This window comes from Palaemon carinicauda, chromosome 2 (genome assembly GCF_036898095.1).
Source record: "Palaemon carinicauda isolate YSFRI2023 chromosome 2, ASM3689809v2, whole genome shotgun sequence".
Classification (NCBI taxonomy): Eukaryota; Metazoa; Arthropoda; class Malacostraca; order Decapoda; family Palaemonidae; genus Palaemon; species Palaemon carinicauda.
In genome coordinates, this window is record NC_090726.1 from 59,240,276 (window position 1) to 59,266,617 (window position 26,342).

The 26,342-nt window shown below is 43.1% G+C and overlaps 1 protein-coding gene across 1 annotated transcript in view; it reads right to left on the bottom strand.

The window, feature by feature from the left end:
• Window positions 1-11,559: 11,559 nt before the first annotated feature.
• LOC137625314 (uncharacterized) overlaps window positions 11,560-26,342 on the bottom strand; it is a 60,504-nt gene continuing 45,721 nt past the window's right edge. The window contains exon 3 of the mRNA XM_068356147.1: window positions 11,560-15,800. Within this exon, the coding sequence (XP_068212248.1) occupies window positions 12,787-15,800 (3,014 nt within the window). The 3' untranslated portion in view covers window positions 11,560-12,786. The remainder of the gene's footprint in view (window positions 15,801-26,342) is intronic.

Here is a 26,342-nt window from a genome sequence, read left to right on the forward strand (position 1 = left end):
GACCTAAGAGTAGTAACAGGGCACAGAGACGGGTCTTGCGTGAGGGGAACAATTTTCCAGGAGGACCATCTGTTCTGAGGGTCTTCGTTCTTAGCCAAAAAGAATTTGTTAGGTGAAAGAAGGACCTCTCCCGAAGGCAGGAACTCAATATGACCCGGGTCTCTCGACAAAGCTGCCAGTTCAGAAATTCTTGCCCCGGAAGCCAAGCTCACCAGGAAAAGTGTTTTCCTGAGAAGGGGAATGTAATCACAAGAACTGTTAAGGGTATCAGAAGCCAATTTGAGTACATCATTAAGGAACCAGGTCACCGGGGTAGGACGAGTAACCGGTTTCAGTCTGGCACAGGCTTTCGGAATTGAAGCTAACAAAGAGTCGGTTAAGTCTATGTTAAAACCCACTAGGAAGATCTTTTTCAGAGCCGATTTAATAGTGGTGATAGTATTGGCTGCCAGACCTGATTCTAATAAAGATCTAAAGAAAGTGACTGTAAGGTTCAAGTTCATACAGTTCACGTCTGAGTCTATCAAAAATTTTGCCAACTTTTTAACTGCAGAGTCATATTGGCGGATGGTGGAATCCCGTTTATCCGATTCTAGGAACAGGGTGTTTTGAGGATCAATATTGGCACCATGCATGGCCGCAAACTTCATAAAGTCCATAAAGTTAGGGCGCTCTGAATGTTTGAGAAAGCGTACACAACGCGTGTTTGTACTATCTGAGACAGAACCGGATTGGGTATCGGGTGAGGGTATAGTCTCAACTCTCGCAGGAGAGGATACCAGTTGCTCTTGGGCCAGTTGGGTGCGACCAAGGCTACTTGTCCCTTGAAGGATCTCAGCTTGTCTAGAACTTTCAGCAAAAGATTCACCGGGGGAAAGAGATAAATCTTTTCCCAGATGTCCCAATTCTGTGACATGGCGTCTGTGGCGTAAGCCTGAGGGTCTAGATTGGGAGCCACATATACTCTCAATTTGTGGTTGGACTCCGTGGCAAAGAGGTCCACTTGGAGACCGGGAACCTGAGAGAGAATCCACCGAAATGACTTTAGATCGAGTGACCATTCCGATTCTAGAGGGGAGGTCCGGGACAGGGCGTCTGCTACTACATTCCGGACTCCCGCCAGGTGGACAGCTGAAAGATGCCAACGGTTCAAGGCTGCTAGGGAAAATATGGCTACTAGAACATGGTTCAGAGGCCCTGACTTTGACCCGCCTCTGTTGAGGCAGCGGACCACCACTTCGCTGTCGAGGACCAGACGAAGGTGTTGTTTCTTGGGAAGAGCGAGACGTTTCAGGGTTAGAAGAACTGCCATGGCCTCCAGCACATTGATGTGAAATTGGCGGAACCAGGGAGACCAAAGACCTTGAACTTTCCTGAGCTGAGAATAGCCGCCCCAACCTGATAAGGATGCGTCCGTGTGAATGATTAATTTCAGAGGCGGAAATCGAAGGGGAACTGACTTTGACAGACTGTTTGCTCTTGTCCAAGGAAGAAGTCTTTCCCGTAGAATGGGAGGAAGGCGGACTTTCCTGTCCCGGAACTTCCGGTTCGCCCTCGAACGCCAGACACGATTGATATCTTTCAACTTTGCCTTCAGAAGAAGATCCGTCACTGAGGCAAACTGAAGGGACCCCAGAATCCTCTCTTGGAGTCGTCTGGAACTTACTTTGTCTTTGAGAAAGCGTTTGGTGTTCCTTGCAATCTCTAACCTCTTGGGTTTGGGAAGACACAGAGTATGAGATATAAGATCCCATTGCAGGCCGAGCCATTGGAACTTCGATTTTGGAAGAAGACGGGACTTCTTGAAGTTGATCTGGAAGCCTAGAGATTGAAGATAATGGATGACTTTGTGAGTGGCTTTTAGGCAATTTTGGGAGGTGTCTGACCAAATGAGCCAGTCGTCCAGATAGGCTACTACTTGAATCCCTTGATTTCTGAGTTCCTGAACAGCGACTTCTGCTAACTTTGTGAAGATCCTTGGGGCGATGTTGAGCCCGAAAGGCATCACCTTGAAGGAGTAACTTTTGTCCCCTAAGCGAAAGCCTAGGTACGGACGGAAGTGTCTCGCTATCGAGACGTGATAATAGGCGTCTGTAAGATCGATAGAGGTGGTGACGGCCCCACGGGGAAGTAAGGTCCGCACCTGCGAGACGGTAAGCATTCGAAACTTGTCGCATTGAATGGACAAGTTGAGAAGGGATAGGTCTAGAATCACTCTTCTCTTGTCTGAATCCTTCTTCGGGACACTGAACAGCCGACCTTGAAACTTCAGGTGTTTCGTTTCTTGTATGGCGTTCTTCTGTAAAAGATCCTGGACAAATTCGACCAGGTCCGGAGTGGAATGTTGATGAAATTTGTTCGGAGGAGGAGGTCCTTGAATCCAACTCCACCCCAGTCCCTTGGAGATGATACTGAACGCCCAGGGACTGAACCTCCATTTGTTGCGGAAGGCATAGAGCCTCCCCCCTACCTGCTGCACCTCAGTATTGGTTTGAGGAGTTGCCTCCACGTCCGCCTCGGAAGTTCTTTCCCCTGCGAAAGGCTCTTCCACTGCCTTTGTTCTGGTTAGAACCACGGTGGTAGCCTCTACCTCTACCATAACTCTGGGAAGAGCTATGAGCCTCATACGACTGGTTAAAGGCAGGAGAGGTAGCGGAGGCACCGGAAAGCTGGCTCTTAGGGAGCAGAACGGTGACATAGTCATCCGAAGGAGCCTGAGAGGTGGAAGGCTGTGCAGGGGCAACAGGAGATGGGGGAAGAGGCAGCCGGAAAATGGACAAACCACTCTGCTGTTGCCTGAACTGGGTGGAGGTATATGGACGGAGCTTCTTCCTACCCCGGGCTTGGTAATTTGCAGGGTCATATTTACGTTTAGGAGTCAAACCCCAACGGGCTTTAAGGCTCTGGTTGACTCTAGTGGCCTCCGCCAAGTCTTCCTCTACAAGATCCTCAGGGAAGAGATTTGAACCCCAACAGGAGGACCGGATAAGCTTATTAGGTTCATGCCTAATAGTCGCCTCTGCCAGGACATGTTTGCGACACCTGCGTTTAGCAGTAGCGAAGTCATACAGGTCATAGTATAATGACTGCAACGTAGCCTTGTTGAGAGACTTAAAAATACCCTCAGTATCGTAAGTCAAGGCTATCGACTCCGTGGAGGTGGCCAAGTTCAGAGTACGGCCAACGCGTAGGCGGGAATCATATTCCTGTTTAATGAGGGATTCCGGGAGACGGGGAAGCCGCTCACTAAACATTACTGAAGCACAGTCTGCTGCTAGCTTGCCAGAGGTAAAAGTGGTATGGACGTTGTCCCAACACTCAATGCCTGAAGGAAGAAGGAGGGAGATTGGATCCACCTCTCGGATGGGAGGCAAGGGCTTCTCCTCCAGAGCATATTGGAAGGCAAGCTCTGCTACCTTATTGACACATGGAGTCACGGTGTTTTTGTCCATTAAGAACATTGTGAAGGAGCTCTTATAAGGCGTCAACATGGTGTTGGTACAGCCGATGTCATTCAGGAATCTGGCCCACACAGATTGGGCTTGCTCCTTAGGGAAGATGACTGTCTCTTTGGGGACCTTGTCTAACCGAACCAAAGCTTCCTCGGTAAGCCTGGCATAACCATGAAATGGAAATGCCAGACCAGGAGGAAAGAATTCAAAGTCCTCTAGGGGACGAGTGCCAAGACCCTCCAAAGTTAACATTCCGTCTGAGAACGGGGAATGAAGAGCCATACGCCAAGGGTTATTCTTGGCAAACGGCGGGAGCTTAGAGGCATCCGGGATGAGAGAGCTTTGGACTCGCTCCGGAGCACCTTGCTCTAATGCCCCAAGTCTCTGACCGATGTTAGAGAACATCGTGTCCATCTTAGACTGCATCTCTGATACCAACTTAGCCTGCATCTCCGACACGATGCGAAGCATGGCTGATTCGGAAAGGCCCGGGCTAGCAGCAGGAGTGGCGGAATGAACTCCCGGGTCGCGAGACTTAGAGGAGGAGCCAGAAGCCTTAGATGACAGGTTTGTATTCTGTTTAGAACCATGAGAAGCCTTATGAGGCTTACGAGCTTTAGGTAAGGTTCTAGACTTATTCTTGGGGGGAACCGGGTGTGATCGTTGGGACGAATCACGGTCCCCAGAAAAACCATGAAAGGAAGAGCGATCAGATGAAGAAGAAAGAGAGGGGCTGAGGATAGGAATCTCAGCGCCGGAAACACCTGCCTCACTTACCACCCTACCTGTATCTGGATCATCCAATAACATGGGTTCCACGTCAAGGTTCATGGAGGCAACATTGTCTTCTAGATCTCCGGGGGCGTCCGACGGGTCCTGCTCTGGATCAATGAACCCCGCTATGGTGGCATCAATGTGGGCAATGATGGGAGCTGCAACATGCCTAGCCACAGCGGCTGAAGACTTGGCGTTGGGGTAAATCAAGGAACAGTAGTCCTCGGAGAGGACGTACGGCCGCTTGGACTTCACGTTCCGGGCAAAACCACCAACCCACACTTTCAGTGTGGCCCGAGCCGCAGACTTTTGCTCCGGGGATGCCTGAAATAATAGTGGGAATTAAAAAGGGAAGACTCCCAGTGGTCCTTCAAGACCATAGATATCTTACTAAATAGTGTATGTATGCCAAAAAAGGTAAGATAAATAAGAAGGCAACATAGCCAACGGGACTCACCAAGTCAGATCCAAGGGTGGTAACGAGGTCAAAACAGACCACACAGTTATCCGGGTGCCATACCACGACATCCTCCAGCTGCACTCCGCAGAGGGCGTGGGACCGACAGACGGTATGGCCGCAGGGCTGATGTAGAACAGCTGCACAGGCCGTCGTCTGACAATGCACCATCTATAAAAAGAATAGTATATGAGAAACTGTAATTCTCTTAAGTAGGGGCGGGTCCGGAGGACCCGGGCCTAACATAAGCCTAACACAAGATTAGAGCTTAACTGTAATATTCTTAAGTAGGGGCGGGTCCGGAGGACCCGGGCCTAAACATAAGTCTAGCTTAAGACTAAAGTATAGCCATCCATTCCGGTCGAGCCGGGAGCATAAAAAAGGATGCAACAAGAAATTAAGACACATGGTGTCTGATTTCCCGGGGCGAGGCTAAGCCCCGGGCCGGGAAATAAAAGTATCCAAAACAAATTCGTATAGGAACTCCGGGATAGTGATCTGTCATATAATCATTATATATAATCATAGGAACTGTTATAAATTAATAGGGGGGGCGGAACTGTAGATAAGAACCGCCAACCGAACCCAGAGGGTTTCATATAACATAAACCAGTGTGATAAGTGAATATAAAATAGGGTGCACCGGGATCCAACTCTGTTGACCGGTGGCCAACCAGACTAGACAGAGATGAACCCGCCGGGACACCCGGAGGACAAAGTCCATAAACACTGAACTACCCCCTCTAAAACTAGGGAAGGCAACGGTCCCCTAGGGGAGGGGGGGAGAGAAGCCTAGCCGCCCACCTAGCGAGAGGGGGAGCATGGGGGAGGATCACGTGATACGGAGCAGCAGGGCTACCAACTGACGATCCCCAACCAGACAGATCAAACGGAGTAATAGCACAATATTCATTATAATAGTGATAGCGTTGATAATATAAAATAAACACATAAAAATTTTTGGGCAAGGCATGCAACATAATAATTAAATCACAAAAGACACACCTGATGGCTTAAAAAATAACATTGCCGCCTAGCAACGAAGGTCGGCAGCCATAACGATACGTAAATGATATCGGCCCAAAAAGTGAACCACGAGGGTTCTAAACGCTAAATAATGAATATCCACAATAACAAATGAAATTTAATAAAAATAAAAATAATACATATACAGTAGTAACACCGCGAGTGAAACTAAAAGCTCTCAAAACAGGAGTACCAACTGTAAGTGGGATCAAGCAAGATCGATATGAACGAAGAGAATAAACTCCTATAATTCAAATATTAAACGATCTAGGTTGCTCAAAACACAGCAAAACCAAGCTTGGTACTTAACTTAGACGGTGTCTCCTGGGAAACCGACAAAGAAGCCATAATCCAATGAAAATAAGTGGAAAAACGAGAGCACAACAAAAAAGCGGGTTACAACACAAGACGTTCTAAAAGGAGTTGGGTTCTGAGCGGATGCAGTGTTAGTAGTACCGAGTGAGGTTGAACGGCTCTCCTCTATTGGGGTTTCTGTCGTGGATGAATCTAAATAGTGCGGGACCTCTGGATTATACGCCCAATTTTATACCGACACCAATAGGTGAGCGAGCTAGTTAACCTAGCACTCCTTTACATTTTTTCTCTGGTATATTTAGCAGTAAATTACCTAAGAATAAGTGCTAAATGGAGCTTATTCACTGGGTGGCACAGGTTCGAGCCCAGAAAGGAATCGTTCTACAAGCTGAAAAATTAACAACTACAATTAGATTCATAAACTAATTGAGACCAAACGTACGGCGTAGCAACCCCCCCACCACGGGAAGGAAGCTACAAGGGCGTAGTAAAACGTAGTAAAAGGGTGAACGACTTCAAGAGAGAGAGAAAGACTGAAGTCAAACTCGATCGCAACCCATAAAATTACGCCGTGGTGGCCAAGGGTGAACGACTTCAAGAGAGAGAGAAAGACTGAAGTCAAACTCGATCGCAACCCATAAAATTACGCCGTGGTGGCCTAACTGCCGAGGACTCCACGGAGATATCGTACACTACACACACAACTCTGAAAAGGAAACTTACTGATTTCTATACTCAAATATATATACAAACATGAAAACATGTTTACATATACTGTATATTGAGTAAAAGAAAAGTAAGCGATTAAGTAAAGACAAAACAAACAATGGCTGCCAAGCGAGGACCAAGCCAGAGACGTCTGTCCCAGTCCGAGCCAAAAGTGAAAGTGAGCATTCACCTGTGTGTGAGGGGGGGGAGGGGTAGCTAGCAACCACTCCCCTACCCCCCACCCCCCACCCCCGCTAACTAGCGCGGTGGTAATACACCCTCGTTAAATTCTAATGGCTCGCCATTTCAGCTGCGCTAAAAGGTAAACCCAATGTAAATACAGTAGCGTGGTTTGTATTTCGGTTACGGAACAAATGCTGATTTATAATAAATGTTACGAAAAATATTAACATTACATCTTATTAACATAATTTCATAATAAATAACCTATTTAAGGATAAAATTCCACATCAACAATGAAATCAACTATTAACTGTGCGAATCCAGCTGACAAAATGTAAACAGAATCAAGGTTATGTTCTCGGCAATCTTTATCTTTCTCCAACTTTTCGATAATTTTAATGGTAGTGTTAATGATGGTATATTAATGCATTATTTTTGTTTAGTACAGTACAGTATATATAAAAGCTTTATTTTTCCCTTCAGGCGTTCAAGGTTTCCACGAGTAGACTGGGTTCGTTTATCGGCAGTAAATAGCCTAAACTTTGGTAACGAGTCGGCAATATTTTGTCATATTTTAAACAGAATACATTTGATTTGCGAAGATTGGTTCTATAGAGTACACGGTATAATTATAAAAATCAATCAATCTCTCTCTCTCTGTAAGAAATAAAACCTTAGTTCACATATGGCAACCTAAGTTTAAGAATGAAATTAACATGACTATCATTAGTTGTGGCGATCAATTCCTCGCTTTAGGAGGTACACAAAACAAAAACACGGCATTTGATTACAACAGCTGATTCTCTCTCTCTCTCTCTCTCTCTCTCTCTCTCTCTCTCTCTCTCTCTCTCTCGTGTTATACAATACTTACAAATAGATGAAGAAACCAAAATAGGTTTTCTTAAAGTGTCAATTAAATACGAAACGCAAAAATTATACCGTGTATATGTACATCCATTTCAATCATATCTTAAAATACGGTATCCGATTTTGTCAGCAAACCACAATTTTTTAGAAAACATCATTTTATTCTAGAAAATTGCTACTCTTTAAATAGTTAATTGCGCTTTAAGAAAACATGTGCATTTGATTTTAAAATTCGGGTGTGTTTTAAAAATCGAGAATTGCTGACTTCTTTTCGTTTTACTTCTGGCTGTGATCAGTTCAGCTGATGTCTAGCTGTGGCTCTCAATAATATGCGCGTACGAATACAGTAACAAAGTATTGTCTATACCATTTCTTAACTTATTCAAACCATCTATACAGTTAGTTAATATTACATAAGCACCAATGTGTTTTAACCGATCATATTTTTTGTTTAGTACTTTTAAAACACAAACACACACACTCTCTCTCCCTCTCTCTCTCTCTCTCTCTATAGGCTACCTTTTGCTACCTCTATCTCTCTAACAAATGAAATCTTTGTGGCTTCACAAAGTATTAATTATATTAAAAATCAATCATGATTCAATTTTCTTTACTTTCTCCAAACTCGCACCATCTCTGTCACGTCGAACGTTATAGCGGTAACTTAATTGTTCAATGACTTTAAACCCCGGCCTAGTACTTTCTTCTTCTTTTACTTTTTTTCTGACGGTTCCATAATTGAGGTGGGTACAAGTTGATTTATAACTGAAGTTAGGAAAAGTATTTTGGATATGATATGGACAATTATCTTTCGTAACAGTTTAGAATTATCGTAAATTATCATTCTGTCATTAGCGACAGTTTGTTATTGTTGATTAAAAGCAAAAAAAAAAAAAAGTTGTCTTCCTGCTTTGCTACGTATAGTAGGGTCCCGAATTATGCGAGAATTTGGCCGATCAATGACCTCGTATAAATGGAAAATCGCATATTTCGAAACACACAACTAACAAACTAACAGAAATAATTCCATTGGGGCCATGGCAACCAGCAACTTGCCTATTCAAACGTGTTTACTACCCATTTCCAATACTTTCTATGTACTACACTGCATTTCTTTATAATATCAAATTGTTCTTGTAAATAAATCAAACATTTAATATACTTTAAAGTTCTAATAACTTGAAAAACGGTTAAAATTACAACCAGGATGGGTGTAAACATCGTATATTTCCCATTATAACACGACCCAAAATACAGACAAATTTCAATGTTTGTCATATCTATTGTATAAGACAACTGGTGAATAGCAAAACCATCACTCTATAGACTAGCTTTTGTTGTATCATTAAAAATCCAGAATTATCAAAATAAAGGCGATTTTATATCATGCGTTTCGTAAACACGCCAAAAAGCACAATAGAAAACGACAACTAATGTTTTGTTTACGTTTATCTCTGATCATAACGAAGAAACAGACACATTTACACATCTGTGTACAGTATAGGTTAGTTTTTGCATCGACAGCAATCTTACCAAGTATTGAATATATGTTGATTTTGTTATTACCAATGTTCTACTTAATTTTTTTTTAAACTGCCAAATAAATGAAATGAATGTCATTTATATAATGTTTTTCTTTATGATGCTGCCTGAAACGGAAACCTTCCATTTGTTTATTGTACGGTATGCTCCATCTTCGATCATAATAAACAAACGAACGCATTAAACATACATGATCAAAGTGATAACTAATGATATTACAAACATTTAGTAAACATTGTTATTACAAATATTTTACTTACCGTATCCATATAAATTCCTACATTCGTAGCAAAGCTGGAAAACTTTTTTTCCCTTATGCGTTTAATCCACAATAGCAAACTGCCGCTTATGACAGAATGATAATTTACGATAATTCTAAACTGTTACGAAAGATGATTGTCCTTTCCATATCCAAAATACTTTTCCTAACTTCAGTTATAAGTCAACTTGTACCCACCTCAATTATGGAACCATGTGAAAAAAAGGTAAAAGAAGAAGAAAGTACTAAGCCGATTTTTAGTCAACGAACAATTAGGTTACCGCTATTACGTTCGATGTGACAGAGAGAGAGAGAGAGAGAGAGAGAGAGAGAGAGAGAGAGAGAGAGATGGTTTTAAATGTACTAAACAATAAATATGATAGGTTATAACACATTGGTGCTTATGTAATATTAACTATATAGATGGTTTGAATAAGTTAAGAAATGGTATAAACAATTCTTTGTTACTGTATTCATACGCGCATAATCTTGAGAGCGGAAGCTAGACATCAGTTGATGTGATCACAGCCAAAAGTAAAACAAAAAGAAGTCAGCAATACTCGATTTTTAAAACACACCCGAAATTTAAAAACATAAGTACATGTTTTATTGTAGCGCAATTGACTATTCAAAGAGTAAAAATTTTCTGGAATAGAATGGTATTTCCTAAAAAATAGTGGTTTGCTGATGAAATCGGATACTGTATTTTAAGCTATGACTGAAATGGATGTATGCACGGTATAATTTTTTTGTTTCGTATCTAATCGACACTTTAAGAAAACCGATTTTGGTTTCTTCATTTATTTGTAAGTATTGTATAACGAGAGAGAGAGAGAGAGAGAGAGAGAGAGAGAGAGAGAATCAGCTGTTGTAATCGAATGCCGTGTTTTTGTTTCGTGTACCTCCTGAAACGAGGAATTGATCGCCACAACTAACAATAGTCATGTTAATTTCATTCTTAAACTCAAGTTGCCATATGTGAACTAAGGTTTTATTTCTTACGGGGGGGAGAGAGAGAGAGAGAGAGAGAGAGAGAGAGAGAGAGAGAGAGAGAGAGAGAGAGAGAGAGAGAGAGAGAGAGAGAGAGAGAGAGAGAGAGAATGAGGATCTATCTCTCTCTCTCTCTCTCTCTCTTGAGAGAGAGAGAGAGAGAGAGAGAGAGAGAGAGAGAGAGAGAGAGAGATTTTTGTTTTACCGTCTACTCTACAAAACCAATCTTTGCAAATCAAATGTATAGTGTTTAAAATATGACAAAGTATTGCCGACTCGTTACCGAAGTTTAGGCTATTTACTGCCGATAAACGAACCCAGTCTACTCATGAAAATCTTGAACGCTCAAAGGGAAAAGTAAGGCTTTTTATATATACTGTACTGAACAAAAATAATGCTTTAATATACCATCATTAACACTACCTTTAAAATTATCGTAAGGTTGGAGAAAGATAAAGATTGCCGAGAATGTAACCACAATTCTGTTAACATTTCGTCAGCTGGACTCGCACAGTTAACAGTTGATTTCATTGTTGATGTGGAATTTTATCCTTAAATAGGCTATTCATTATGAAATTATGTTAATAAGATGTAATGTTAATATTGTTTTGTAACATCTATTATAAATCACCGTATTTAGGGCTACCAATATACTTAAAAAGACAATACAGTAGATCTGATACATTTTGTAGTGCTTGACTCGCAGACTTTGAACAGCTTCGCAGATACAGAAAATTTATTTTTGAAAAATACCGATCGCAGAAAAGGGGAATCGTATAATTCGAACACGCATAATTCGGGACCGTACTATATGTAGGAATTTATGTAGATACGGTAAATAATATTTGTAATAACATATTTACTAAAAGCTTTTAATATCATTATTTATCACTTTGATCATGCATGTTTAATGCCTTCGTTTGTTTACCAAAAGCAAAGATGGAGCGTACAGTAAACGAATGGAAGGTTTCCGTTTCAGGCGGCGTCATAAAGAAAAACATTATATAAATGGCATTCATTTCATTTATTTGGAAATTCTAAGCAAAATTGAGTAGAACATTGGTAATAACAAAATCAACATATATTCAATACTTGGTAAGATTGCTGTCGATGCAAAAACTAACCTATACTGTACACAGATGTGTAAATGCGTCTGTTTCTTCGTTATGATCAGAGATAAACGTAAACAAAACATTAGTTGTCGTTTTCTATTGTGCTTTTTGCCGTGTTTACGAAACGCATGATATAAAATCTCCTTTATTTTGATAATTCTGGATTTTCAATGATACAACAAAAGCTAGTCTATAGAGTGATGGTTTTGCTATTCACCAGTTGTCTTATACAATAGATATGACAAACATTAAAATTTGTCTGTATTTTGGGTCGTGTTACAATGGGAAATATACGATGTTTACACCCATCCTGGTTGTAATTTTAACCTTTTTCAAGTTATTAGAACTTTAAAGTATATTAAATGTTTGATTTATTTACAAGAACAATTTGATATTATAAAAAAATACAGTATAGTACATAGAAAGTATTGGAAATGGGTAGTAAACACATTTGAATAGGCAAGTTGCTGGTTGCCATGGCCCCAATGGAATTATTTCTGTTAGTTTGATAGTTGTGTGTTTCGAAATATGCGATTTTCCATTTATACGAGGGCACTGATCGACCAAATTCTCACATAATTCGGGACCCTACTGTACTGTTGCAACAGCCCACAGTACACAAGAATTATGAAACTTATCTCCATATACAGAAAATGAATGCATACAAATAAATGATGAAAACATAAATACAGTATACCAATGTTAAAAATTATAGTAGTTTTTATAATTTTAACAAATTTCAACATAATGAATTCATGGATCAATAAAGTTCTTGGAAAATAATAGCAAAACTAAACCTTTTGTAAATCCAGGCCCTACTTGTAACCAGAAATAAGCAGAAAATATATACACAGCATTTGGATCATAGGTCATACAAAACAAAAAGTGCTAGCATGAATATTGCTCGCAAAACACCATTTAATATGCTACCATTCTTTCTTGACAATAACTGATGGCATTTTATCTTGAAACTTTCTAACTTTTAGATTATAGAAAAAAATACAACTTTATTGTAGAGGAAAAAAGATATAGAGCTTGTATATCAGAGTATATTATATGTACGATATATAAATATATGTTTTAGCTAGATTTGAATAGGATCTAGGAACTTGATTCTTCATAAATAATATAACTAATCTCACCAATATTTCCCATGTTCTCCTCAGTTTCTGTAACTTCCACATCATATTCTGATTCTGGAACTTCATTAACCTGGGCATTTTCATAAGATGCTAAGACACTCCCCTTTGAACTAACAATTTCTTCTTGGGGTAAATTCTGTGCACTGTTAACTTCTGAGAATTTCTGTTGCCCATGGAAATCTTCTTCAGATTCCTCTCCCTCATACGACAAGTCAGATTTATGGAGCCCTGACTCACTTTGAATATTACTAATTTGTTTATGGTGGATATAGCCTTCTACATTCACAATTTCACTTGTTACTTTCGCATCCTTGGCAGCATGACGTTTGAGGCAATTATTTTCTTGTTGGTGGCGAGCATAACGACGAGATATAGTATTTTCCCATGGTACACCATGTTTTTCTATTAAATGAACACGTAACTTTGACAGTTCGCTGTACGCTTTAGAGCAAAAGGAACATACGGAAGGAACTTTTGCTTCATGCCTCCTCTTCCTATGAGTTGTTAAATCACCTTTGCGCTTGAAAGTCTTCTCACAATCGGCACATTTATGTATTTTTGTCCCATGGACATTGACCCTGTGTTGTCTTAACTGGTGGTACTTTTCAAATTCCTCATGGCACACTTGGCACTTCCACTTGGTATTTGCGTGATCGAAGTACACATGACGCTTCAAATACACCAGGTCGTGATACTTCATGTCACAGAATTTACATGAATACCTCTTATTATTTGTAGTACCATGAACCACAGCAATGTGTCTGCTAATATACTGTGAATTATACATTTTTCCACATACAAAACATTTCACTGGTGGCTGAACATCAATACTATGGCTTTCTTTCATATGTTTATAAAACTGACTACGTAACCTAGTTTGAAACGAGCAAACCTTGCAACGGTGCTTATACTGTTTTTTCTTGTTAGTGTCCCCATGGACCCGAGCCATGTGGATTCGCAGGGCATTGACACCGTGGAGTCTTCTGTCACAAAGCTTGCATTCCAACATAACAATTTCATTTGAGCCTCCAGCAGTATCATTACATTCAACGGTTTCAATACCCTCTTTTACAGAACAACTATGTTCGGCCATTAAAATGCGGCTTTCAAACTCTTCCCCACATATACCACATATGATTTTCTTTTCCTTTTCTTCCACTGATTCTATTTCAAGATTAGGTTTCTGTGCCTCATGAGTAATATTGCTTTCATATCCCTCCAATTCTTCATCAATCTTGAGGCGCTGGTCATTGATACCACCTTGACCATCTCCCTTTAAAACAACACAATACCCTAAGTCTTCCTTGGGTGGCTGACTACGACTTTTGGCGCCACGTCCCCTTCTTGAGCTTCTAGCTTTTTCTTTCCGTAATACATTTTCACCAGAGGGTGGTGTCTTATCATCCAAAACAACCATATACTTCTGATGAATAATCTGGAGATGTTCTTTCAAAGCTTCTTGGCCTTCAACAAACTGATTACAAACTGGACAGCGTACTTCCATTTTAACTCTAGAATCTCCATAAGAGATGACAAAGTTATCTCCATAGTCCTTCTTCTTTATTATTCTTGTAGTTTCTGGATGTGACTGACTCCTGTGTCTCATCAAGACCTCATGGCTTGAGAACAACATCCCGCATATTCTGCATCGCCAGTGAGGGGCATAAACCTTTTTAACACCTGCTTCACTTCCTTTGTCTTTTCCGTTCATGAAGCGGAAACGAGGCTTGGCAACATTTCTCTGCTTTGGTTTACAACCAGAAGTCTGAAAATCACTTTCCAAGTCATCCAATTCACCAGCACTTACGCTGCCATCAGAATAAAAAGTTGACATCTGATCACCATCAGCATAGTCTATCTCTGTTTTACATGTCACATCAGGCAGGATTTTTTCCCTCTTAGAACTGCACAGATTTTCTGTCTTCCCAACAACTATGTTATGATATTCTTGCAAATGTTTCAGAAATTCATTTTTATCTTGATAATTACTATTACATCCGTAACACCTTCGCTCACTTGTACCCTTACTGTGTTGAAAATTATGACTGTTGTTTAACTGGACTTCATTACCAATAGAATGTTTTAGTGACACTTGCAAATCATAAGACTGCCATTTCTTTAAAATTTTATGTACAGTACTCATATGGTTACACCAATCTTCTTCACTGCTGAAGGCTGTCCCACAAAATCCACAAGTAAAAGTTTTACTAACACATACTTTACTTGAATTCCTAACTTCAAAGCCAGCATCTCCACTTGGAGAAATATTATTTTCTGAGATCTGGGAAGATTTAAAGGACAAATCAGATGCTCTAGCATAAGAAAAAGACAACTGTACATCTGGCAATAAGAGTTTCTTCTTTTCTTTCAGTGAAGAGCTTTTGTTGTTCCCAGGAACCGTTCCAGTCCCATCAAATGTAACATTTAAAGACAATGTTTTCATACCATTCATTTTTTCTGGCCATACTTCAAGAATCTTGGTCACAGCTGAATGCAAATGTGGATAGAGTACGTCACAATCAGATATCACTACATAACACTTACTGCAAATGTCTACAGTGCAAAAACCACCAGGATCTACTTTCCTTGACATTGGGAATTGAACGCCAAAGCAATGGAGAAGTGACAACGGGTCTAGAGAGCTCAATGATAAAGGCTTACCCAAAGCAACATGCATCACTTTCAAACCACTTAAAAATGGTGCCTTACAAAAAAAGCAGGAATATTCAATGTGTTCCTCTTTAACAGGGGTGGCAACTTCTCCATCCCATTGTTTCCTGATTGTAGCAATCTTTTTTGGAATTTGAACTCTAGCATGATCTAATTTCCTTTTTCCTGAGTGGACCGTCACACTTTCAAAACATGTGCTGGAACTAAAGTGAGCATTGTCATAAAATTCTTGACAAGTCCCTCCTGGATCATAGAGAGACTTCTCCTCTACTTCAATAGTAACCTGTGCTGGACATGGTATACCTGTAAAAGATAAGAACACTGTAAATATGTCACAACATAATAAGCAAGTAAGTCAAATTTATGAACACGTAAATTTTTAATGGAATTGGATATAAATCAAATTTGAAAAATCCCATTATTAGAGTCATTACTCAAAGTTTGCATGGGGTGGGGTGGGTGGGAGAGGGGTTAGGTAACAGAGCACAATGAAATGTGAAAATCCACAAAAACCCTGGTCCCATAGAGGAGCAAGACAACTCGCTGCTATACTTGCCAACTGAACAGTGCCTTAGCACGGTTGACTATCCCCCTGAATAACTCAGTATCTTGTTTTTAAGTTGTGCACTTACTGTACTGTAGTATATATTATTGAAATTTTACAGTGCAGTACTGTACTTTATAAACACTTATTTTTGCACCCTACATTTTAAAAAACTCCTATATCATCTATGCTGTAACACCATAAGTGATTACTTCTCAATTTTGTTAAATTCTCATCACAGTTCCAAATCCTTATAATAGGACAAATTTGTAGATAATTTGTATTTTTCCTAACTATACAAACCTTAGCTATTCAATAGGGATATTACTTTCAGTGTAGCTGAAATGACGAGCCATTAAAAGTTAGCGAGGGTTAACTACCCATACCGCTAGTTAGCGGGGATAGGGGAGGGTAGATTGCTGCCGGCCATCCCTCACACACCAGTGATTGAGCTCACTTTGCTTGGAGGTAGGACTTTAAGGGGGATAGGGCTGGCGGTTAAGTTTGTTTAAATAGCTAAGGTTTGTATAGTTAGGAAAAATACATACTATCTATGAATTTGTCATTTGTTCCGTGACTGGAATACAAACCACGCTATTTAATAGGGATGACTCACCCATTAGGTAGGGTGGACGTCCCAGCCAATCTGGCTTTTGGTTTTACCCGGGGGGCTCCTTATCTGAGTACAGTATGTCAGTACTCAAAAATAAGGAGTCCCTGCACCTCGCAAAAACCTTGATACGCAAGGTCTGCGGCCCACACAAGGTATATAGAAGTGTGACCGTCCAGGTAAAGTTATTCAGAGTTCTTTAGAAGGAAAAACTGTGTAACTACGACTTTCCCAATACCACCTCGTCAGGGTATGGGGACGCAACAGTATTAGTCTTAGTACTAGGTACACAAGGGACCATGGTTTACCTGCAGTGGTTTGAGGTCAGCTGTGCAGAGAACCCAGGATGGTGCTTTCCCCAAGAGAAGGGAGGATAAAGAAAAGAATAAGAGCCAGTCAAACCTTTTCATTCACGCAAACAAAACCAGGTAACAATGCCCTCGACCTGCTGCTACTTGTCCAATAAGGAGCTTGAGGTCTTAAACCAGCTGTTTTGCAGCCACCAAAGGGCGGATAGAGAACGTATCGAGTCTCCTGTGGGTCACGTCTTCCAGGTAGTGGGATGTGAATGTGGTCTGAAGATTCCACACACCCGCTTGAAGAACCTGCATCACTGAGAAATTTCTCTTGAATGCCAGGGACGTAGCTACGCACCTGACATCATGAGCTCTGGGCCGACGTGAAGGAGGAGGGTCTGGATTCAATGCATAGTCTATGACCTTGTGAATCCATGCTGGGATGGTGTTCTTGGTGACCCTCCTCTTGGTCCTTCCTGTGCTGACTAATAGTGCAGGCACAAGGGGACGGGCTGCGGCTGTTCTCTTAAGATACAGCCTCAAACTCCTCACTGAACATAGTAAGAGATGGTCTGGGTCATCTGTTACAGTACGGAGACTAGAAATCCGGAAGGAGTCGAATTGTGGATCCGCTACTCCTGGGTTCTGAGTCTTAGCAATAAACTCAGGGATGAAGCTGAACGTTATCTCTCCCCATCCCCTTGAATGGGCGATGTCATATGAGAGACCATGAAGTTCACTGACTCGTTTGGCTGAAGCCAAAAGCTAGCAGGAACACTGTTTTCCAAGTCAGGTGGCGATCAGTTGCCTGGCGTAATGGTTCATAGGGAGGTCTCTTAAGGGACCTGAGAACTCGAACCACGTTCCATGGCAGAGGTCTCCCTTCTGACTGAGGACAGGTAAGTTCATAACTCCATATGAGTAATGAAAGTTCTAGCGATAAAGAAATGTCCATTTCTTTCAGTCTAAAGGCGATGCTTAAGGCTGAGCGATACCCTTTTACTGTCGAGACTGACAGGCGCATTTCTTCACGCAAATACACGAGGAACTCCGCTATTGCTGGAATAGTGGCATCGAGAGGAGAGATACCCCTTCCACGACACCAACCACAGAAGACTTTCCATTTTGCCTGGTAGACTGCCACTGATGACTTTCGCAGGTATCCAGACATCCTTGTCGCAACTGGTTGTGAAAATCCTCTCTGAGAGAGGAGATGCTGGATAGTCTCCAGGCGTGAAGTCGTAGCGAAGCTACGGCTTTGTGGAATATGTTGGCATATGGTTGTTTGAGTAAATTGTGTCGTGGAGGGAGTTCTCTTGGGGGCTCCGTTAGAAGTTGCAGAAGGTCCGGAAACCATTCTGCGTGATGCCATAGCGGAGCTATGAGGGTCATTGAAAGATTGACCGATGTTCTGGCCTTGTTGAGTACCCTACTCATCAGACAGAACGGGGGAAAGGCATAAACGTCGATGTTGTCCCACCGTTGTTGGAATGCATCTTGCCAGAAAGCCTTTTGATCTGGGATTGGGGAACAATACAGCGGGAGCCTGAAGTTCAGGACAGTTGCGAAGAGGTCCACAGTCGGAGAACCCCACAAAGTCAGGACTTTGTATGCTATTAGATGTTACAAAGACCAGTCGGCATTCACTATCTGAGATGCTCTGCTCAGGTTGTCGGCGAGCACATTTTTTTTGCCCGGAATGAAGCGTGCCGATAGTGGTATTGAGTGGATTTCGGCACATCTCAGTATCTCTACTGCTAGATTGGATAGATGCTGCAAAAAAGTACCTCCTTGCTTGTTGATGTAAGCCACTACTGTGGTGTTGTCTCTCATCACCACCACTGAGTGGCCTGCCAGGAACTGTTGGAACTGTTGAAGGGCCAGAAAGATGGCCTTCATCTCTAGGAGATTTATGTGGAGGTACAGTACTCTTCTGACTCTGACCAGAGGACTGAGGTCGTGTGGTGCAGCACGTGCCCCCCCCCCTTTTTTTTCAAAGCTTCTGAGAACAGCATTAAATCCGGGGGAAGGACGAGAAGATCCCCTCCCTTTCGAAGGTTCTCGTCTGTCACCCACCACTGGAGGTCCGTCAGTTCCACTGATCCCATGGGGATCCGGATGTCCGGGGAATCGCGTGTCTGATTCCACCGGGAGTTTGAGTCGCCACTGAAGGGATCTCATCCTCAGGCAACCATTTGGGAACTAGACGGGCCAGAGATGAAAGGTGACTGAGGAAACGTAACCACATTTTGGCTGGAAGTTCTTCTCATCTGAGAAAAGGTCTTGCGACCTTTCTTAGCCTTGTTATCTTGTTGTCTGATGGGAAGGCTTTGTGGAGAGTGGTGTCTATAATCATGCCTAGGTATACCAGTCTCTGGGTAGGAAGCAGGGATGACTTCTCGAGATAAACCATGATCCTCAGATCTTGACAAAGTTTCACCAGTCGTCCAGATAACGGAGGAGATGGATGCCAATCCTGTGTGCCCAAGATGACACTAGGGCAACCACTCTGGTGAAACCTTGAGGTGCTGTGGAAAGACCGAAGCACAGCACCTTGAACTAGTACTTTCTGTTGTCTGGGCTGAATCTTAAGTACTTCTTTGAAGACAGATGGACTGGAATCTGGAAGTACGCATTCTTTAGGTCCAGTGTACACATGAAGTTTTGAGGTCTTACCACTAGTCTGACCGTGTCTGCTGTCTCCATGCTAAACGGAGTTTGTTTGACAAACTTATTCAGGGCTGAGAGGTCGATGACTGGTCTCCCGCCTCCAGACGCTTTTCTTACAGGAAAGAGTCGACTGAAGAAGCCTGGGGACCCGTCGAGGACCTCTTGGAGAGTGCCCTTCTTCAACAGGGTCTGGACTTCTGCCTGAAGGGAATGCCCCCTTGCCGATCCCGTGGCAAGGGAGTCTATTGACACTGGATTCCTGGTCAGGGGAGGGAGAGGTGTTATGAACGGGATGCGATATCCTAAACGAATCACGGAGATTGTCCAGGAATCGGCCCCCGAGTTGCTTCCACCTGTCTGCGTAACTTTGTAGGCATCCCCCCACTGGTGGAGACGCAGGGGGAGTGCCTATCCTAGCATTTGCGGCATAGGCTGCTCCCTCTAGGATTCTTTCCTCCCCTGGAGGATTTTTTGCCTTTCCTGTCCTTAACAGGAAAGGGCTTATTAGACACTGATGTCTTCGCTAACGGTTTCGTCGTCGTGGTCTTGGTTGGACGGGACTGCTGAGGTGCTGGAGGTTTATAGGGCTTGGATGTCAAAGCCCTATGGAGGAGGGAGTCTCGATGAGACTTCCTCCACCTCTCAGCAGCAAGTTCCACATCCTTAGGCTCACACAGTTGGGCCCCTCTAGGGAGGAATGTCTGACCCTATTTATCTCGACGCTGGGGACCTGTTGGTGGAACCTCTCAGGCACTGCATCTCGATGTTTTAAGATGGTGTTTGCCCACAAATTCGAAACTTGGTGGGCAAGAAACTCGATCGTGCAAGTGCCTGAGAGGAAAAAGGTCTCCACTGCCTTCCTGGTACGCTCCTTGGAGAAATCCTCGGATCGTACCAGGATTCCCAAGATCCCTAACCAGATGTCCAGCCACGAAGTAGCTTGCATCGCATACTTAGTGACCTTTTCCAGGTTAAGGACTTTGGCCGCCGAGAACGAGACCTGCCGGCTGGAGAGTCTCTCAAGAGGGATTCCCCTGGTTAGCTCTTCCAGAGAGTGGTGAAGTGGAAGAGCTGAACTGGGCTCCTCCAGGATCTCAAAGTACCTCTTCTGCTGTACACGAGGAGGTGGGAGGAGCTTGTTCGTAGAGCTGGCACGGTTGGAGGAGGCAAAGTCGGAGAGCTGTTGGGCGATCTTATCCCTGATACTCTTCAACCCGAGACCAGGGCAGGGCTGCACTGGTCTTTGACGGTTTCTGAGTGCTGAAGATGCGGTCTAAGACCGTGTCCTCACCCTCTTGAGAGAGTATCTCTGGGTCGGAAAACCCGTTGAGAGCCCTCATTAGAGTCAGAACCTGCCAGAATGCATGTTCTGACTCTTGTTGCTCTCCTCCTGATGTTGGACTTGCAGCGAAGTCTCCTTCTGTCCCCACAGACATTCCTCGAGTGGCTGGCTGTCTCCGTTCTTGTAGTCCTGGTGGAGGACTTTGGCAGAGTCTTGGAGTCTTTGGACTCCTTCTGAGGAAGGAGGTAAGACTCCAACATCGAAGGCCTGAGTGTTGTGTCCCTCCTGATCTCTGACTGAGGGGAACTTTCCATGTGAAGGGAGGTTTCCTCCAACGGTGGAATGGAGGAGTGCCTCTCCTCACGCGATTCCCTTGGTGAAGGATGGGGTTGAGTACCCTCTTCATCAGACAGGAAGGGAGAGTATCCCTGGGGAGATACTGGAGGGACTAACCTTGATGGTCTGCATGGAGTCAGCTTCACCCTCGGGAAGTGACTGCGTCAGAAACTCCTCTTTTCCTCTTCAAATGAGTAGAGGAAGCCATGGTTCCGTGTCGTGAGTCCAGAACTATAAGCTGCTCTGACGAGCGGCCGGACAGGAGAGGCTTGAATGCCTGTGTTACAGCTCTGACTATTGGATAGCCAGGTGTACTACCAGTGCGCCCTAGCGAGGTACCTCGGAACCATCCCCTGTTCCCTCATATCTTCCATGCCTCTAGTCTCTAGAGGGGAGGAGGGTGGGAATTTAATTGTATATAACTACCAGGTAAGTATGTTCAAAAATTTATTTTATAATGAAAATAACATTTTTAAACATAAGACTTACCTGGTAGTTATATATATTGCTGATTAACACCTTTGGTGGCGGGTTAGAGGCAGCCAATATAGTTGGAATTTTTTACTTAAGAGTTAATAAACAAACTTAAGGGTTCATACCTGATAAGGAAGCTGACTTCAATGAATTCTTTCATTATGTCCACTTTCCTTATGAGATCCAGCGATCCACCCAGGGGACTGAAGACCTCTAGGAGCTGTCAAACCGGTCTAAAAACCTCTATGTGACAGGACCTCTTCCAATACCCTTGTTCCGGGCGCTCTCAAGGAACAAATTGACCACCTGACTAAAATCAATGATTGTGAGAGACTGTCGCAATCTCCACAAACAACTATAAAAATATAAAAGTTCCAAGAGAAGAAAAAGATACTGTATTAGGATTATAGGAATGTAGTGGTGTATCCTTCCCCCACTACTGCACTCGCTGTTACGAATGGTCCCAGAGTGTAGCAGTCCTCATAAAGAGTCTGGACACGTTTCAAATAGTGTGAAGTGAACACAGATTTACTCCTCCAAAAGGTTGTGTCCATAATGCTCTGCCACAATCTGTTCTGCTTGAAGGCCACTGAAGTTGTTACAGCACTAACTTCATGTGTCTTGACCTTTAAAAACTTGAGGCCAGCTTCACTGTAATGCGTATGAGCCTCTCTTATAAGAATCTGATGAAGAATGAAAGGACATTCTTGATATCTGTAATGAGGGCTTCTTGATCGAGCACCAAAGAGCTTTCGACTTGCCTCGCAACTCTTACATTCTGCCCAGGTAGAACTTCAGGGCTCTTACTGGGCACAGGACTCTCTCCAACTCCTTGCCAACCATATCTGAAAGATTCGGAAACTCAAAAGCCTTGGGTCAAGGTTGAGAAGAGAGGTCATTCTTGGAGAGGAAGCCTAACTGCAATGAGCAGATAGCTTCGTTATCTCGAAAGCCAACGTTTTTACTAAACGCATGAATTCACCGACTCTTTTAGCTGTCGCAAGACTAACAAAAAATAGAGATTTCATCGTGAGGTCTTTAAATGAAGAAGAATGCAAGAGCTCAAGCCTGTCACTCATAAGGAACTTTAGGACTATAACCAGAATCAAAGCTAGTGAATCCTGGTTGTTTCGATGTTTCAAACGATTTGAGAAGTACCTGTAGGACTTTATCATACGAAAGGTCCAAGATACTGTGCCTGACTACAGTTGCTTACACACTCCTGTATCCCTTGATGGAAGAGGATGAGCAAATGAGCTTCCTTCGTAGGTACAACAGGAAGTCAGCAATCTGAGCTGTAAAGATACTGGAAGAGAAAACAGAGTTGACTTTCCACCATTCTCTAAAACCTCCCACTTGGATTGATAAATCCTGATGGTAGAAGTCCTTATTGCCTTGTAAAAGCCCTAGCTGCCTCCTTTAAAAAATCTCTAGCTCCTGTGCGTTTTCGATAGACTGAAGGTAGTTAGATGAAGAGCTTGGCGACTAGAAAGGTACCTTTCCAAGGGAGGTTGTATGAGTAAATCTACTCTTAATGGAAGGCTTCTAGGAGAGTCCATCATCCATTCCAGTATCTCTGTGAACCATCCTCTTGAGGACCAAAAGAAGGCCACTAGAGTCACCTGGTCCCTTCATGTGACACAAACTTTGTATCACCTTGTAAAGGATATTGAACGGTGGAAAAATGTACACGTCCAGATTGGACCAGACTAACAGGAAAGCGTCTATGTGAACTGCTTCGAGATCTGGCACTGGAGAGCAGTAAGATTCTACAGTAGTCTCTTTGTCTGCGAAGACGCGAATAGGTCTATACAAGGACGAAACCAAAGTCGCCACAGATTCTTGCAGACTTCTCGATGGAGTATCCATTCTCCAGCTGAGGCTGTCTGCCATACGTTCTTCCCCCCTTGAATGAACCTTGCTAGAAGGATTACATTCTTCTCCTTTGCCCAGATGAGAAGACTCCTCGCAGTCCCGTAAAGGGACCTCGAGTGGGTTCCGCCTTGCTTGCCAATGAAAGCCAACTCTGTGGTGTTATCGGCATTGACCTGCGCCACTTTGTCCAAACTGACCCTTCAAAGTTTTTGAGGGTCAACTGGACTGTCAAAAGTTCCTTGTATGATGAGGAAGCTCTTCTGATCCTCTGTCCATAGTTCCGAAGCTTCCAACTGTCCAGTGTTGCTCCCACTCTGAGTCCGAGGTGTCGGGACACAAAACGAGGCTGAGTTCCTCTGTTAAAAGGAGTGACCTTCTGGAAGTTTGACCGGATCATTCCACCACTGAAGGCAACTTCCTATGGCATCCGAAAAGGGATGCATACCGACTCTAGATCCTCTCCGTCCCAAAATGATTGAGGTTGAATTGGAGAGGACGAAGAAAAATCACACGAGGACAATAGCTTCTAGCTTCTGACTGGCCAGGAAACGAACCCTGGTTCAGGAAAACTCGGATGAACAGTGACATATCAATGGTCACAAAGAAAGATTCAGCCTTCCCAGGGAAAACACCCCGTCCCAACGAGGAAAGGGTTCCCAACATACTCATCCACTTCCTTGCAGAACACTTCTGTATCTTTAGAAAAGATTGCAGTTTCAAGACGGCTTGCTCCGTTCTAAAGGGAGACGTAAAAGCCCGAAAAAACTTGACTCTGAATCACCATCCTTAAATAAAGTATCTTTTGTGATGGAGTCAGAAGATCTAACAGAAGTAGTGACATTGTGTTTATCAGGATACATCTCTTTAAGGTCCTGACTTCTGGCGTCAAGAGAATCCAGATCACCGCCTCTGTCGCCGTGTTGTTCTAAGGCTAGACGCTCGATAAAAATGTCCGTGATCAAAGAGATCGGAACTAAGGCGTCCTTGATCTTGACATTTGATTCGACTAGTGTCATCACGAAGTCCGAGGTTCTCATGTTCAATGTCATGCCTCATGCTAGATCTTCGACGTCGAGCGTCCTGAAAGACGTGGCGCCGAGCATCCTGAAAGACGAGGCGCCAAGCGTCCTGTAAGTCGTGGTGCCGAGCGTCCTGGAAGGTGTGGCGCCAAGCGTCCTGTAAAACGTGGCGCTGAGTGGCCAACAGAGCAAGACACCGAACTTCCTATAAGACGTGGCACTGAGCGTCCTGGTGTCAGAAGAGACTCGTCTTGTTGACAGGAAGACCCAATTCTTCTGATAGGCTCAATGTTATCTGAATCTCCTTCATGAAGATTGAAAGAATGAGCTCTGAGAAGCCAATCGTCCAGATACAGGAAGGCTCTGATGCCTCTTGAGTGCAGTATTCTGCTACATTTAGCATAAGTTTCGTGAACATTAGAGGGGCGGAGCTGAGACCAAAACTTACACATTCTTCCCCCCTTCCTCCTTGTAAACAAACCTCAGATAAAGTTTGATTGCACAGCCTGCCTCTTAGCCTCCTCTCTAGATCTGGGAGAGAGATCTATTGGAGCTAAAACTAAAGGTTTCCCTATAAAAGGAAATAGTAATCCTCCTTCAGAAGATGTACTGACCAAAAGTCTGCTCCCCTCTTCTCCCAAGATTACCAGAAGTCCAAGATTACCAGAAGTTGTGTAGTCTGGCTCTACTACTGCCTGAAGGCGAAAGCAGTCAGACTCTGCTTCGCCCTGTGACCAGGCTGACATGAGTCTTTTTATACTTCATATATGATATATTTGTTTTTGACGTTTTTAATAGTTTATATAGGACATAACTGTTTTGACGTTGTCACTGTTTTTAGAATGATTTATTGTTAATTTATTCTCATCATTTATTTATTTCCTTATTTCCTTTCCTCACTGGGCTATTTTTTCCCTATTGGAGCCCTTGGGCTTATAGCATCTTGCTTTTCCAACTAGGGTTGTAGCTTGGCTAGAAAAAATAATAACAATAATCTCGTACCAGATACAAGATCTAGAGGCCAGTTTATTCAGAGGAAAAAAGAAAGCTGCCTTTCCTTGGTCCTTCTGAGACTCCGTCCAGTCTCCCATCATCCTTAAAGCTCCATTGATGACCAAGAGTAAATTCAGAGGGTGGTGAACGTGGAGCAACAGGCACAAAATAATCTGGAAACTCATCATTAAAAACTTTCAGAAGTTTCTTAATCAACTGAAGGACGAAAGGACTTAGGATCTTCTCCTTCTGATAATCTCAAAATGTTATTTTCATTATAAAATAAAATTTTGAACATACTTACCCGGTAGTTATATATAATTACCAGGTAAGTCTTATGTTTAAAATAATTCAACAGGAGAAAAGTGATCACCAATGTCTTCCTCTGACAAAGATCTTGTAAGACGTGGCGCCGAGCGTCCTGAAAGACGAGGCGCCGAGCGTCCTGTAAGACGTGGCGCCGAGTGTCCTGAAAGACGTGGCGCCGAGCGTCCTGAAAGACGTGGCGCCGAGCGTCCCGAAAGACGTGGCGCCGAGCGTCCCGAAAGATGTGGCGCCGAGCGTCATGAAAGACGTGGCGCCGAGCGTCCTGTAAAACGTGGCGCCGAGCATCCTGAAAGACATGGCGCCGAGCATCCTGAAAGACATGGCGCCGAGCGTCCTGAAAGACTTGGCACTGAGCGTTCTAGCAAAATGATCTTCATTACGCCACTCGGCGCGTTCGGTTTAATGACTTCCGATCAGAG